This window comes from Pleurodeles waltl, chromosome 11, assembly GCF_031143425.1.
Source record: "Pleurodeles waltl isolate 20211129_DDA chromosome 11, aPleWal1.hap1.20221129, whole genome shotgun sequence".
NCBI classification, from domain to species: Eukaryota; Metazoa; Chordata; class Amphibia; order Caudata; family Salamandridae; genus Pleurodeles; species Pleurodeles waltl.
In genome coordinates this window covers 18,520,872-18,536,622 of record NC_090450.1, presented here as the reverse complement: position 1 = coordinate 18,536,622, position 15,751 = coordinate 18,520,872, and the positions used below count along the sequence as shown (strand labels likewise).

The following is a 15,751-nucleotide window of genomic DNA, read 5'->3' as shown; positions in this document are numbered from 1 at the left end:
TCAGCGTGTAGCGTTCCCTAGCCCAACCCAAAGGTGTAGCTCCCAAGGGGGCTACACAGCCCTGAAAAACAGGTTTGAAAACTGGTTTATGACCCCTGCCCCAAGTGCCGGACTGTCTGCCTAAATAATAGAGCAGCATTTCTCCCAAGTGTTTCCCGTTTGCCCTTTAAAGGCACCTTCTTCTTTGAGGCTCGTCTTTTGGGGCAAAACCTGTTTGGCTTCCTGCCAGGTAGAGGTAAAACCTCTCTCTCATGCCGGCTTCTATTGTGTCCTTTCCTGGGAGTCATTTGCAGGTCTCTCTAATAGGGAAGAAAGCTGTCTCATTGGCAGATCCAATCTGCAGCTATGAATGGGCACAGGAGATTTTGGGCAACAAGGTGAAAAGTTTGTAAAAATTGCACACTGCAACAAGCTACATTAATTTTGACTTAGGCATCAAGTCAGGCTTAATGTAGAGAGTTGTTTAATGCCTCACAGTATCAACTTTAGTAGTCCCCGTCAGTATTTAGCAAATCTGAGGTGTCAGCTTGTAACTTTGCACTCACCAATAGGGCTACCAGCAGCTTGTTCCACAGTGAAAATGACAATTGTGGGTACATGTTTAAATTTTCAATATACAGCACCCAGACTTAGGGCTCACTAGGCTACCTTAGGGGTAACCTATATATTTTAAAAAGGGAGGATTCGCAAAGTCGAGTTAGCAATTTGGAAACTGCCTTTCCAGTCGCCATTGGCAGACTAGCAGACATGCTTCACCTTTGATACATTGAAGGTCGGTATATCAGTGCTGCTGCCCCTGGGGTGATCCTGTAACTTACAGGCCCTGGGAACCCTACGTCCCATGTACTACAGACTTACAGGTAAGTGAGCTCATTCCAATTGGTTATAAGCAAATCAAACATGCACACTTTTAGGTCAGGGCACTGCGGACTGGTTGGCAGGACTCAGTGCACTCTCAGAGTCGAAAAACCATCAGCATCAGTCCAAAACATTGGGGTGACCATAAAAAAAAGCCACCCCTATGCCAGAGCACAGGGGTACTGCTCAAAAACGTCTGGATTCAGTCTGATGTCTGGGGAGTATTCTCAGGTAAGGAATGATGTCTGGGGAATATTCTCAGGTAAGGAATGATGTCTGGGGAATATTCTCAGGTAAGGGATCTGCGGCTGTAAGTCTCTATCTGATAATATTTTTTTTTCAATAAGGTCTGCAAAAAACGTGTTTGCCCGTTCTGATTTGCCAAGAAGGAAAATAGTAAAATATGGGTTAACTTTGTTTTTTTCTGCAATTCAATGGTCCTACAATGAAATCCAGCCTCTAAATGTCGTGAGCTACAAGCTCTGAAATTATAAAACCAACTTACTCAAATTGCCGCTGGCGACATAAGTCAAGAAGATGTTTGGCGTTACTGATCTGGTCCGCGCCTGCATTCCTACCAACTCGGGAACTAGCTGTTGGTTCAGGAAATCGATTTCACGCAGCAATCCAGTGTAATTAAATTCAGAAGTCAAATTCATCTGTTTGTTGGAACTCGGACTACAAAAATGCATTAAAAAAATATAGAACATAAAAATTAGAGTCTTGTATATATTTTATTGCACATTTTAATTTTGTATGTATACTTTAGTTTTGATTGATCATTATATACAATTTGAATCCAAGAATTAAGACAAACATTACATTTTGAGAGATATTCACCAAACAGGTTTTTGCATTGGCTCTGGAGAATTACAGTTTGCTACATGACCTACTTGTCATTAATTGTCTGTGAAAAACGCTTACTGCAATGCACATTTTCTTTTAACGAGGCACGCAGCGCAGGAATGCAAACTTGACTTACTTACGATATATTTTTAAAAAGTCACAATTGTTTCCCAGATCCTCAACGCACTTCTTTCCCATCTTTTCAAAAGCCTATTGCAGCCTAGGGGTGTGTGAATTTACAATTCTGAGAATACAATGTTTCAAAGCTATTAAGTTTTGCAACTTCATCCATATTGCAGTTTTCCAACTGCTCGCAAGTTTTGCTTGTGATGAAATGTCCTGCAAAAAGGTTTTGGGGAGAATCGTCCTGCATCTAGTAGGTTTAGCGTGGTTTCTTCTCGTGCCTCCTTTGTTCAGGATGCTTTCACTCACAATCGACCAAGACTGTTCCAGGTATGTGTGTAAAGTAACCTACAAGTTTCAGAATACAGAGCCTGGTTTAAGAGTTTATCGAACATCATAGTCCATCACAAATTGGTAAGAGTACCGTGCCCAACAAACTCTCAGCCTGTCCACTTAATTTAGAGACAAGAGTACAGTAAGGCTTCCATTGGCTCAGTCAGTAGAAAGTTTACTCCCATGCCTTAATATAGAAGAGTCAGTCCGAAGAAGGGCATTTCACTGCCCGCCTTATTTAAGGTGGAAGGCGTAATCTCCTTTTGTTCTGTCCCTCACCGGTAGGTAAACACTGGGGACGGAAAAAACAATGACACCCAGATAGAACTCCCTAAGTGTGCTGGTCTTTAGTTTTTTTTTTTTTTTTCCAAAAACATACTCTCACTCTGGGAGTTTGTTTTTGAAAAACAAAACTCTTTTAAAAGTTTAGCGAGCCGCCATCAAAACCAGCGGTGGCCGTCCAGCAAACCTTTGGTACATTGACGGGGAAATCACACCTGCCTCCATATCCTGTCACAACAGCACAAAAAATCCGAAAGGTTATTATGCTTTAATCACTGTGAAGTGACAGGAGTGCTTTGGCCTTCCTTTCCTTCCAGAGAAACCTTAAAAAGGTGCTACAGTCGGGAGGTATCATTCTGGTAAACTCATTGTTCACTTGCAGTCTCTGGAATATAAGAGGCAACTTTACGCAGACTGAGAGCCTGATTCACAAAGGTAAACTTACACTTTTGTGTAAGTTTACTGTGTTTTTATATTCACAAACTACGAGTTAAAAGTAAGTTTATGGCTGTGGAGGCACGCTCCGCAGCTGGAGCGCAGAATTCCACACATAAAAAGATAGGGCAGGACTATATTTTTACATGCTGAGTTCTCCACCCCAAACGTGAAGTTTCTGCAGTCGTTAACACATTATTTACTCGTAGTTTGTGACCAGCAAAAAAACGTGAAGTTGAACAAAAGTGTAAGTTTACCTTTGTGAATCAGGCCCGAGTCTTCTACAAATTCACTTGAAAGCCTAGTAGCGCTGGGACACTGATATATGGTTTTGTTAGTAATGCTAGAGTGATACCAACAAACGGAAATGTAAACTATCTTACGTAAGCTATAGTTTTCCTTCAGAAAACGGAAGAAGTAAATAAGGTACATCAATTTGAATTCCAATGAGAAGCACGGTATGGGTGACATGGGCCTTAATACAAGAAAGGAAACTGGGCTCCTCACCCTCATTTTGAGATTTAAAATAAAGTCAGAAATTATGTATTAAATTGGTAGAGGGGGTGAGAACTCAACTCAAATAATAATAACAATCCTTGTCAGGGTGAAAAGTTAAAGACACTACATAAAGCTGTGCTTCACCTCTGGTAGCATGGCCCAAATCAGCTAGCCTTTACTTGGAGGCAATCTATAAAGTATCTATGCAGCTCCAAAGGGAGAACACGCTCCCAAACATTAATAAAGGGAGAACACAACACAGGAAACATCCTGAACCAATTTACAACAATTGAGAACATGAAAATTTTAATAAATAGAATTACACGTAAATGACAAAAATCCCAAAAGTAGAACCAGAAATATAGTTTTGAAAGTTCGAATTAAAAATAGTGCTAGAAAACACAAAGCACCAACCTCAGGTATCTGGTCTTGCTGCACTGGATCAAAGTTAACTCCGAACACAATGGGGTGCGGGATGAATACACAGACCATATATTCACCCCAAAGGAAAGTTTACCTTCTGACTTAAAAACATTTCTGAAGAAAAAGTGATGTTGACGAGTCATTGGTGGGGCCTCTGAGTCGATCAGAGACTGCAAAGCATCGGGTCTAGTGAAACTATCGACAAAGGATGTTGCTGCCTCTCAGTTGCTGCTTTGTGTTAGGTCCAGTGGACCAGTTGAAAAAGTGCTGCTCAGCGTTGAGTCTGGTGAAACCTTAGAAAATGGTTGTCAGCATCGATATTGAGCATCAAATCTGGTGAAGCCTGCAGTTAGGCAGGGAGGAATACACTCCGATCACAACCAAGGGTCCAGGAACTTGGGGGACAGCATTTGGGGATAAGGACGCACTCCCACAGAGACCAGCACAGAGAACAAAGTCGGGTCCAGATGGGATTGACCAGCTAGAGAGTAGGAAAAAGCCTCTGGAACTTGTAATGTCCCTGTAGTTCAAATAGGAGGTCAGTGAACTGACCTTTGGAATCACTGCTGGGGTCCTGGGGTCCAGGCAAGTAGGTCCAGTCTTGCTCAGGATTCAGCCAGCAGCGCAGTCCTTCTGATTCCTCTCTGGTCCAGAAGTGTTTGGAGGAGAAGTCTCTGGGGTCCACTTTTATGCCCACCACCAGCCTGTGGGTGGAGGGAAAGTTTTTGTCCATCCTCTAAACCCGTTTTGGATAGTTTTTCCCTTCCCTCGAGGTTTAGAGCCAGCCTGAGTACACAGGCAAAAGGAAGGCAGGCCTAAGTGTGAGCTTCATCTGCCAGTGGCACAGCAAGCACCTTATGAAGCTCAGTAAAGGGCTGAGCACAGGTCCAAGAACATCTTACCAAGGAAGGAATTCCCCTCTCCACACCCAGAGCACCCTTTTTACTGCCTGGAAGCAATACACATCTCACAATATGGGAGCCATCAGGGATCAGGTGACAGCTGGACACTGGCAGGAAAGCCTTTTGGTTTTAGGAAGGAAAATAGCTTTATAAAAGTGTCAGTTCCAGAACAGTAATATAAAATCTGACTTGACCATTAATTTGGATTCTAAATTACTTTTGCAATGAGTCCTTGAGACATTTTTTTAGCTACTCCCAAACTGTATTAAATGTAATAATGTAAACCTGTGTTAACCTGTGGGAGAGCCAGAACTCCCACAATGAAAAAAGACTTTGAAGGTATTTCACTACCATGACATGCCAAACGTTAAATAAACATGTCCTACTTTTAAAATGCCATACACCCTGCCCTGTGGAAGGGTTATACGTGTTAGAAAGGAAGACTGAAGCTGACAAAAGGTTTATTTTGCCAGGTTGAAAAGGCAGCTTAAAACTGCACATCCAGGCGGCAGTGGCAAGCCTGGAGACATGTTTTACAGTGCTACTGTAGTAGGTGGAATACTGAGAGATGCAGTCCACTAACTGTATATGTTTTGCAGGCCCTGGGTGCAGGTGATACCATATATTACGGACTTACAAGCAAAATAAATGTGCCACTCTTTGTCTAAACCACTTTACCAGACTTTGAAGAGGGAACAAGCATGTTACCTTGGTTATCAGGTGTACAATGTACTACGGCCAACAAAAATGGGCTGACCAACAGATGGCAAAAGTCTAGGGGAATACTGCACAAAAGATAGTCATTTCCAACAATGGTCAGTATTGGTCCCCTCAAACCTCTGCGCCCTGGTACCACTGCATGTGCTGCATGAATGATAGCTACAATCCTGATTCTGATAGAAAATAACTAAGTTGTTTATCTGGTTTTACCATTTTGATAAACAGAATAGTGGGCATCTAAAAGTAGACCTGGATGTTTCTCTATATCTGTGCTGTCCATTTCTGATGTCTGCAAAACAAACAAAACACAGGATGATATGGATGCAATATAGAAGTTGAATTAATAGTTGGAAAAATGTCACTCACAAATATTGTGCTGAAAGATTTCTTTAATGGTCTGATTCACCCTGACAAATTAACGTATGCAGGACTGGACTAGCCAAATGTGCTCTGAAATCTTTCCAATGGGTTGCAGATTACTTTCTGGGCTTTTCATGCTGGTGTGACCACACCACGAATACCCCAAAGTGTCTGAGAGTTGAAACTGGTTTGAATATTTTACCAGGGATGAGTTTGGTTGCCACCTTGCCCCTAAGCTCAGGTCAACTATCTCTTTTCCTGTTACCCTGCTGACTAATCCCCATCAAGCCTAGTTCCTAACTATCACCTAGATCCATTTTCAGATGATGTAGCAAGAAGGTAAAGACGGATACACCTCAATGCAACTGCAATATCTCTAAATTGATACAAACACAACAGCAAAGAAAACATCAAGAATAAAAGCCCTCCCCACATCTTCCAACTGTGTCCCATCTTCCCATGAAGCTGCATCACCAGCAACGCATAACTGAAGGGCATCTTAAAATTGCTTTTTATTGTTGTGCACTTGTTGGAAAGACTCCTTAATTAATTATTTTGCTTTTCAGATGAATTTTCTAGCTATTGTTATTTTGAAAAACAGATGCTTTGAGAGAGCTAGTGAAAGTAAATTTTAGCACTCCTTGCAAATCTGAAACCAAATATTGAATTGTAGAATTAGATACTTTAATAAATAATAAATATTGAAGTGTAAAAAGTGCTCAGTGGGCAACCTATTTTCTTCTATAGGTGCCTGAAAAGAAATATGTTAGTTACTTAGTCGCTAATCCAATTCACCAACATTGGTATGTTTCATAAATTCACATGCTTGTGTTGTTCCTCTTTGTCAGGCTGGGAAACCCTGCTACATTACAACAGCGGTATACAATGTAACATATACATGTCTTAGAGAATACAGTGTAAAATAGCCATAGGCCTGAAACCTTATATATTTAGGTGCACATCCACCTAATTAGAAGAAAATCTCAGCCAGTGAGGGGGAAGCATAAGCTCTCCTACTCATCATAGAGGCCAGCATAGCTCAGATTTCAACCACACGTATTGTGTGAAGGAGTGCCCTGACAGAGCTCTGACCTCATAGTAAACCTTACATTTTTTACTTTCTTGATCTGCTCTCGATTTGAGTGAGCCCTATCTTCAGCGCAGAAGTACTATGAGCTGTGATTAGGGAAACTGTTAAAATCTTTGGTCCAGGGAGATCTTTTCACTTGAAAACCAGCTGTCATCAATTGTCACCATGACTGACCAAATCTCCTTTCAAGGCTTGTTCATCTTGTGATCCTAAAATGATTAACATTAAATCCACATTTACAATGTATTTATTGCATTTATTCTAAACATAAGGGATCTAAATGTGACATTTGTAGGGGTTTTATTCTACTACTCTTAAGGACAGAGAAAGAAGGTTAGCAAAAGAGAATGGGTAATGATTCAAGCATGTGAATATGTAAAAGATCCAAAGCTGGAGAAATGGTGTGATTATTTTATGTGACAAATATCTTGATGTGCACCTTATTTCTAAAGAAGATGATACAAAAGGAATATGGATGGTAGTTAAGTTACTTATCATGAATGGTGCTTTAACCATTATTACTTATGGTCCAACTCAAAATGATAAATCCTTTCGGTGCAAGATTTCAGAAAACTTGATGGAACGTTCTGATAGCAATTTAATTCTTAGACTAACCAAACAGCCAACCCTTTTCTAGACAGAAATTCTAAATTCACTTTTGTCCCCAAAAAAGCCAAAACAATTTCTCAATGCAGTATCTTAGAGGTTACTTCTTGATGCATGAAGACTGTGTGATCCCACTTTACTTAATTTATTTGATATCCATAAAGAAAGAATACAAACATGATTGCCGACAGACAAAAAATAAATGTAATGAGGAGTTGTGGGCAGAGTTGTTTCGGTCTAGTAAACAGCCCAACAGTAAAAACAATGTGGGGCACGATGAATGGCATTATGAGGGATCAAGGATGCCGTCAAAATGCAAAGATTGCTGAGAGGACTTGGTTGGCATACATAAGAGACATGTACGCCTTGCATGATAATAAAGCATTTACTGGAGAAGCTGGTTACCCATAGATTCAGGGTAACTCAAATGTGCAGAAATGTGCAGGTTCGGGGATACTGACAGCTATAATTCAGACAGAGGTGAGAGATATGCATTCCTCGTATAGCAATAGAGGGGTTGTTAGTAAATCTGGATATCAACAGATACAGGAGATTGTAAACACTCAAGAATCAGCAACCTTAGAGACCTTGACAGATACAGAAAGTATAGAGGGAATAATAGGAACTTGAAAACTGAAGGAGCACCAGGACCCAATGGTTTACCTAATGCTTTGTTCAAGAACCAGGCCGCTTTCTGGGCAGCATACTTAGCTCCTCGCTTTAACTCCATCTACACTTGGAACAGTGTTCCAATTTCTTGGAAGTGTAGTATCGTCCATCCAATATACCAAACCAAATAATTATAGGCTAATAGCCTGAACTGATGTGGAAGGCAAAATGTATGCATCTTGCATCTTAGAGGAGCTCACAGTCCAGGTGGAGAAGAAATGTCTTATTCCAAAAACTCAAACAATGTTTAGGGCTGACATGTGAACAATAACCAACTTGGTAACCTTGGGCTTATTGATGGAAAATGCTAGGGGGAAAATAATCAGTGTTGTATACCTGTTTCATTGATCGTCAAATCGGCTTTTGACCGAGTGCCGCAGGGCTGTGTATGGAGGAAATTGAAAGCATGGGGCATGCCAGAGAAAATGCTAACTGCAAATATTGGCCTTTATAGTGATATGTGGGCCCAAGTGAAAATAGGGGATGTCAGCAGGCTCATGGTAAAGGTTTGTACAAGGAATGGCTTAAAACAAGGATGTGTTTGGCCCGTGCCTTTTTAATCTATATCAGCCAATTTGTATAAACACTTGCCAGTTGAAGATAGCCACCCTCCAGTATTAGCGAAGGAGAGGATAGGGTTCCTGCAATATGCTGATGACATAGCAATACTAAGTAAAACTCCCATCGGCCTTCAAAGGTCAATCAACGCTCTGGCAAGTTAAGCAGCAAGGGTTAGAGCTGAACTGGCGGAAACCAAAAGTTGTGCGGCTGGTGGACTTCAGATATAAAGCTCACAGGTAGTTTATAAAAGGTAAACAGGTTGAATCTGCTTATTCATTTAAATACCTGGGAGTGATCATGGGCCGCATCTTGTCGTTTGTTTACCATCACCCCTTACTTCATGGGAAAGCTCAATCTTTAGTATGTGCTTTTAAGCTCTTGAAAAATAAATTCTGTGGCTCATTTGATAGTCATATATCAAAAGTGATGGCAGCACAATGTTTATCCTCTCTGACATATGCCTTCGAACTCTGGCATGGCACAGAAACTGCTACTTTTAAATAAGCATCAAACAAGTGTCTACTAGGCAGTCTTTTGCCTTCCAAAAGAAACCTCCTCAGTACGGGTTTGTTTGGAATTTGGCCTTCAAATTAAAAAATTCCAACGACTAAACGGTTTTGTGAAATTATGTTGGTGTCCCTGTGCCGCAGAAATAGGAACTTTGAATACTCTCTGTTGGTTGTAGATAAAGGGCCAGATGGAGAGAAGGTAAGCTAACTCGTGCCTATCTTGAGGAAGCTTTGACAGAACTAGGTCTACAGGAGGCATGGGCAAGTAGGATTTGGCATGCAGCATTTGCCAGGAGCAGCAACTTTTCTTCAAAAAAATAAGTCATTCATTTTAGATTTAAAAAATCCTAGCAAATCGACAGCACGCCTGGACTGTCTTGGATACCTTTATCAGATGGAAACCTCAAGCATAGACTGTCATGCACTTTCATCATGTCTCTAAACAGCATTTCATGTTTTTTTGATTTGGCATATTTGAGTCCAAAGACCTCTCTCCAGCGTGGAAGGGCGAGAAGACAAAAACTAATTTATGCTTATGTAGTTATAAATTATAGTCACTCTGCCATTTAATGTGCACCTGTCCAAGAGTTACTGCCTAGAGGAAGCAATTTTTAAAACCAATCTTTCAGGATTTGAATATACGCACTTCTAGGGAAGCCATTATTACTTGGCTGTTGGGTACGTCAATCCCTTTGGCATGTAGAGGAGCAAAATTTGCTACTACTATAAAAACTCTTCTTCAAAAAGTACCTTAAGTACACCTAGAATAATACACTACACTGATATTTGCAAAGCTATTAATAATCCTAATTTGAAGGAAGTCAAGCAATTGAATGCTTTGAGTGGCGATTTATTGTATCCGTAGATAACATGTCTGTTAATACACCTAGTTAAAAGTTAATCTTAAATAATCACATTTTAAGATAGTCCTGTGATTTTATAGAAAGGTTTTAATTGGTGATCTTAAGATTGTTTGAATTTTCTTCTTATTTATGTTTGAATAATGCACTTTAGGTTTGAAGGCAACTTCTCTCGCCATAGTTGCAATTTTTAAGCTGTTTATATTTAAATATTGCATGATATGGTGGGTAAAATGGGTTCTTGCTCAAAATGTTATGATGCACATTATGGTTGGAAACAACCAAATAAAGTTAATATTAAAGAAAGAAAGTTTAAACCCACTTTGAGGAAATAAACCATTACTCTTCAGACCACCCTTCACAGTATAGAATTGATCAAATATTTATATCTAAACTTGGTTCACAAACTTCAATGAATGCTAAGGCTGGTATGACTCTAATATGTGATCATACCCTTACTTAGATTTCTTAAGTCCTCTGCTTAAGAACAATGATCTTTATAAATAGATGATAACATATCTGGACTATGATTTTCTAATTCAGTAAAAGGCAAGCAAAATAAATGTACAAGAAGCCACAAAAAATAACTTTACTAAGAAGGAGGTAGACTCTCTTATTTATTCCTTATTGGGGGTACCTATATTCCATTACAATTGTGCTAGTGCCTTTCGTTTTATTTGTTCTGGCTAGGATTCCTACAAATATCCCATTTCACTTTTTAAAAAGAATGTATTCTATAATAGTATACTTAAAGAAGGATAATCGGCATTCCAGATTTTTCAAACCTATCACCATACCTTCTGTTTGAAACAGCCACCACATTTGATACTGGATATCATTAATGGCAAGTGTCCTTTATAGATTGGTCTCAAACAGTTTTTATTTATTGTTTGTTTTTCATAAAAAGAATTAGATCAATCCGGTGACCCTCTTTAATGTCATTACCCACGGTTAAGAATACATGCAAATTATTGCAACCTCTAATCTATCTACATATTGAATAAAAGGATTATTTTTTAGTTCAACTATCTAGAATAATAATCTTTGGTAAATAAAAAAAAAGATACTTTATTTTTTGCAATCGTGGAAAACGAACAGGGTTTTTGGATTCATCAGCTGTTTAAAATTAATATAGTACTACTGTTGCATTGCAAAATACAGCTTACAATTCCAAATTTCTTTAAACGCTAATTTAATATTTCAATTCAAGCTGCTGCACATGACTAAATTATGATAACTAATATTGGCATTATGCAAAACAACTATCTGTTTAACACTCTATCCTGACAATCCTGAGCCTTATCTGTTATTTACTTGTCAAAGTACTCACCAGTTTTGGAGTAAAGTATGGGAACAGATAAATTCTGAGTTTCAATCAAATTCTTCTTTTATTTAGGCAAATGTTTTCCTTGAAGGTTTTTTGAAAGAGTGAAAGGTTAGACAATAATGATAAAATAATTGAACTTACGTTGGCAGTTAATTGCTACCAATGACTAAAATTTTGAAAACCCATAAGAATATTTTGATTCAGGATTGCTGGTATGGTATGTGTGCTATTCAAATACTAGATAGAGTTTATGTCTCCTCTCTTCCACTTGCAAAGAAAAGAAAAGCCTTAATGTTGCTCATAGCCATTCATCTGAATAACACAGCTATAGTGTAAAATGAGCATCAGTCACCAAATGAGGTGGTAACTAAATCCCTTGAATCTCTTTTTAATGGCATTGCTTCTTTATTATTACTTAGGACTAAGGTTCCCAGTTTTCGGTTTTTACAGATTTTACAGATAAATACAGACAGAAAACAATGTTCTTCCTGTCTGTATTGAGTTTTAGAAGCAGAAAAATACCGAAATTTGTACTTCTTGTTAGTGACTCTCCATGCTGTCCTTTATGAATTCCATGCCAACGGCTGAAAATATAGGGTGTGAAAAAACGGGATGAGATTTCCTTAAATACCTGGTATGTGTTAACTTATTTGTCTCTATTATGCTAATAATCATTTACCTGTGGTTTTGTAGGATCTGAAGAGTCCCTTCTTTGTAGTATCTGACATTTTGATTCCTTAGAAGAAGCTAAAGAAAGGGAAGAACTGAGCAGAGCTCAAGGAGGCTCCATTCAAACAAGCTGCAGTAGAAAATCTGTGTGACGGGAGCTTCTGCCCTGAGGGTTCTAGAGGGTGCTGTTGCCTGATTGGCTGGATTTTGGGTATTGTCCAATGAAGCAAATAAACTGTTAAGTGGCGAGTACAGGATTACATGCTGACCCAGTAATTGTGCTATCTTCTGAACGGTGTGACTAAAGTGAGCACTTTGCGGTATCAAACAACTTGTTACATTGAGCCCAACTTGTATCGCAAGTCGAAGATAACATAATGTGTTCCAGTGAGCAGCTTTTGGAAAGCTGCCTCTTTGTTGCCTTTAAGACACTTGTGCCTTCCCTTGCACACATGCAGTCTGTTCCATGAGGCAGATATCTGCCCACTTGGAGAGAGGTGCAAAAGACTTGGATTGTAGGCCAGGGAGGTGTTACCTCTCTCCTGCAGGGATCCACCTGGGTGTTAGCCCCAAAAGGCCAGCTTCAAAGAAGAAGAAGTCTTTGAAAGGCAGAAGTGTAACACTACAGAGGAGGTCTGCCTCACTGTTTAGGCATACTGGGGAGAGATATGGCACACTGAGCAGAGAGGAAAAATTTGTTGCCAGACCGTTTTCCCATGCACGTGTAGCTCTGAGATAGCCACACCTAAAGGGTGGGCTAGTAGGGTCTGAACAACGAGAGAGGGGACTCACCATCTTAGGAGAGGCAGAATGATGCATTCTGGGTCAGCCAGATGCCACACTCCAAAGGAAGTGGTCACCAGGTGATAGGGAATCTAGCAGGCCTTTGGATACCAACCACATCCTGCCCTGGGGACATTTTCTGAGAACAAAAGGAGCTCCTCTGCACCCAGACCTCAGGTCTTTCCTGACTGGAAGAAAGACCAAAGGAAGACTGCCTTGCTGTACAGAGGGATCAGCAAAGAGATGCTGCCCTGATGAGGATTGCACCTGCTGCATCCAGTGGCTAGAGAATAAAGGGTCTCTGCCTGCCATGCCCTGCCCAAGAAGACGTCCTCTCCAGAGCTGAACAAAGCAAAGAGACTCCAAGGGCCAGCACAAAGATGCAGATGAAGAAGCCTGCTGGAGCATGTTGGTAGCCCAAAGTCTTCAAGTCGCTACCACAGCCACTGTGCAGCACCAGGGACCAAGACCAAATACAAAGAGTTGCACCTAAATGTGCTGAGCCCAGGAGTGCTGTTGGAGAGATGCTGAGACCCTCAGTAGGTGTGTTAGTGGCCAGGAAGGATTGGCCAGCGACTGTGACACAGGGTGACTAGTAGTCAAGTGGGGACTGGATTTTGATCAGACCAGAGAGGACTTCATGGAATGTCGATCCTGCAACCAGAACCCCTTCACCATCTTTGTGGACCTAGGAATCCCTGCAGGAAGACCACCATCTTTCATGTTGCATCTACAGCATTCTGAAGCATCTTCGGCATCCTTCATCACTAGCATCAGGACCACTTCCACTGGAAAAGCCTGCATCAAATAATAGTGCCTGGAACTAGTTGAGGATTGCTTCACCTGTTGAGGTAATTTTCTTGAGGACCTGGTTGGTCCCCTTAATTGGTTCATGACTGGAGCTGGTCACCTAAAGTGGCTCTAAATAACCGTATTACACCCAACCCAACTTTTTTACTGAAAATCAAATGTGTTAAATTTGCCATTGCTTACCTTGATTTATTAATATTAGTAAAATCTATATTTCTAGATCTTGTTTGCTCTGGTGTCTAGATGTATAGTTTTATATATTATATTTGTATATATTTTGGTGCTTTATACCAGTTCCTCTGTGTAATCCTCACAATAGTAACAATACATGTTGAAGAATGGGGAATAAAATGAGTGTAAAAGCAGCCTTCAGAAGTCCATTAACCAGCCAACATACATAGAGGGGAGGTGGGCAGATGGGTAACCCAATTACTGCAAACCCCTTCATAGACAAAAGGACACACTCTGCTTTGTAGGAAACTCACAGAGGGGACTCAAGCTGTCCAGAGTCCAGTGGTCACCACAGCATGGAACACTGACTGCTGCTAAGCTACACCGCACAATATCACAACCACTATATTATTGAGATTAAAGTAAATTTATAGCGAATGACCGTAACTCTTTAATAGGTGAACTTTGAAACATAGATTGCTTGATCCCGAATGCTTTAGTTGGTGCACTTGTGATGTTCATGAATTTGTGGTAAATTAGACAGGGTGTCTATAGTGAGTTTCTTAGTGGATTTTCTCACCATGTTTGATTTTACTACATCCTCTTTTGTATTCCTCTTCCTTTTTGAAGCATGGATGGGTATTTCAAGAAGAGACTAAAGGGTTTCTAAAATGTCAGTATTTCTTCATTATTTTTAGTATTTACATACATGGGAAAAACAAACGAAGAGGCCCAAAAAATAATTGTCCAGCACCCTTCTATAATTAGATGTGAAAATGTTACATCACCCATGGTGGCTTAATTTCTTCAAAACAACCATTTCCCGAGTGATGTAAAATGGAGCATTAAGGAATATGTAATTTTAGGTCTCTGAGGTGATAACTGTTAAAAAAAAAAAATAAAAAAAAAACAAGGACTGTTGAGGAACGAGGCCAGGATGTTCTTGAAATTGAGTACTGTCCAGAAAGGCTAGATGAATTGTGAAAATTAAGCAACATTGGGCAAATCCACTCCATCTAAAAACAGAGGGATAGATATTTGTCAGGAGAATACTGTGTTGGCAAATATGATGACCACCTGATGCATGAAATGTTAACATCCACAAGCACCCAACAAACTGAGAAACCAACACTTGAATGCCACAAATCACAGAAACCATGGCATGCACTCATAATATTATTCTTTGGTTGTACATACATTCCATCCAATAGAGCATCTGTCCTTTCCCCCTACGCTGGCTCACAATTGGCTACCTAGCACCAAAGCCTGCACCATCCTGCACAAAGACAATCCCGAGAGGCGTTTTCCATTTTCTGTGCATGCTGCACAATGCAGCACACACGGAACAAGGAAAAACGAGGAGAAATAGAAATATTTCTCCTCAGTATACCTCTCCTGGGGAGGCGTAAGGTTTTGGTGCTTCCCCAGGTTTACATCGTGAAAACCCAAGGATGTTGCAAGGGAAAATCCATCGCATTGCCCCCAGAATGCCCTCTTGACAGAGTAAGGCAACACAGCAACTTGCGATGCTTTGTCTTATTCCAGATCTATGAGGCCATTAAAAGCCATGCAAAGTGCCTTTGAGTGCTTTCCTAGATATGGTTGAGAGGTTTCAGAAAAAGAACGCTCTGGGGGCACTGGCCTTTCATAAATAAGCCCCATAAAACAGTGAATGGAAAACTGCTAGGGCAAGGTACATGCCCCAGCAACCTCGAGGCATTATTAGAGTGGAAAATGCTAGGACCGGTTTTGCCATTATCACCTCCAGAGGATGAGCAAGCACATACCAGCAATCTTGGGAGCCACGTTTTTGTTTCTACAGTTTAATGAAAATACCACCTTCTTATTGATGAGTATTCCACCTTCCAAAAAATCAACACATGGGTGTTATACCGTTAAAAATTAACAAACTATTT

At 40.3% G+C, this 15,751-nt stretch overlaps 1 protein-coding gene across 2 annotated transcripts in view; it reads right to left on the bottom strand.

Moving 5' to 3' along the window:
* LOC138265247 (fibrillin-2-like) overlaps positions 1-15,751 on the bottom strand; it is a 514,969-nt gene that overhangs the window by 109,056 nt on the left and 390,162 nt on the right. For both annotated transcript variants that reach the window (XM_069212836.1, XM_069212838.1), the window contains one exon: positions 1,364-1,536. In XM_069212836.1, the coding sequence (XP_069068937.1) occupies positions 1,364-1,536 (173 nt within the window). The remainder of the gene's footprint in view (positions 1-1,363; positions 1,537-15,751) is intronic.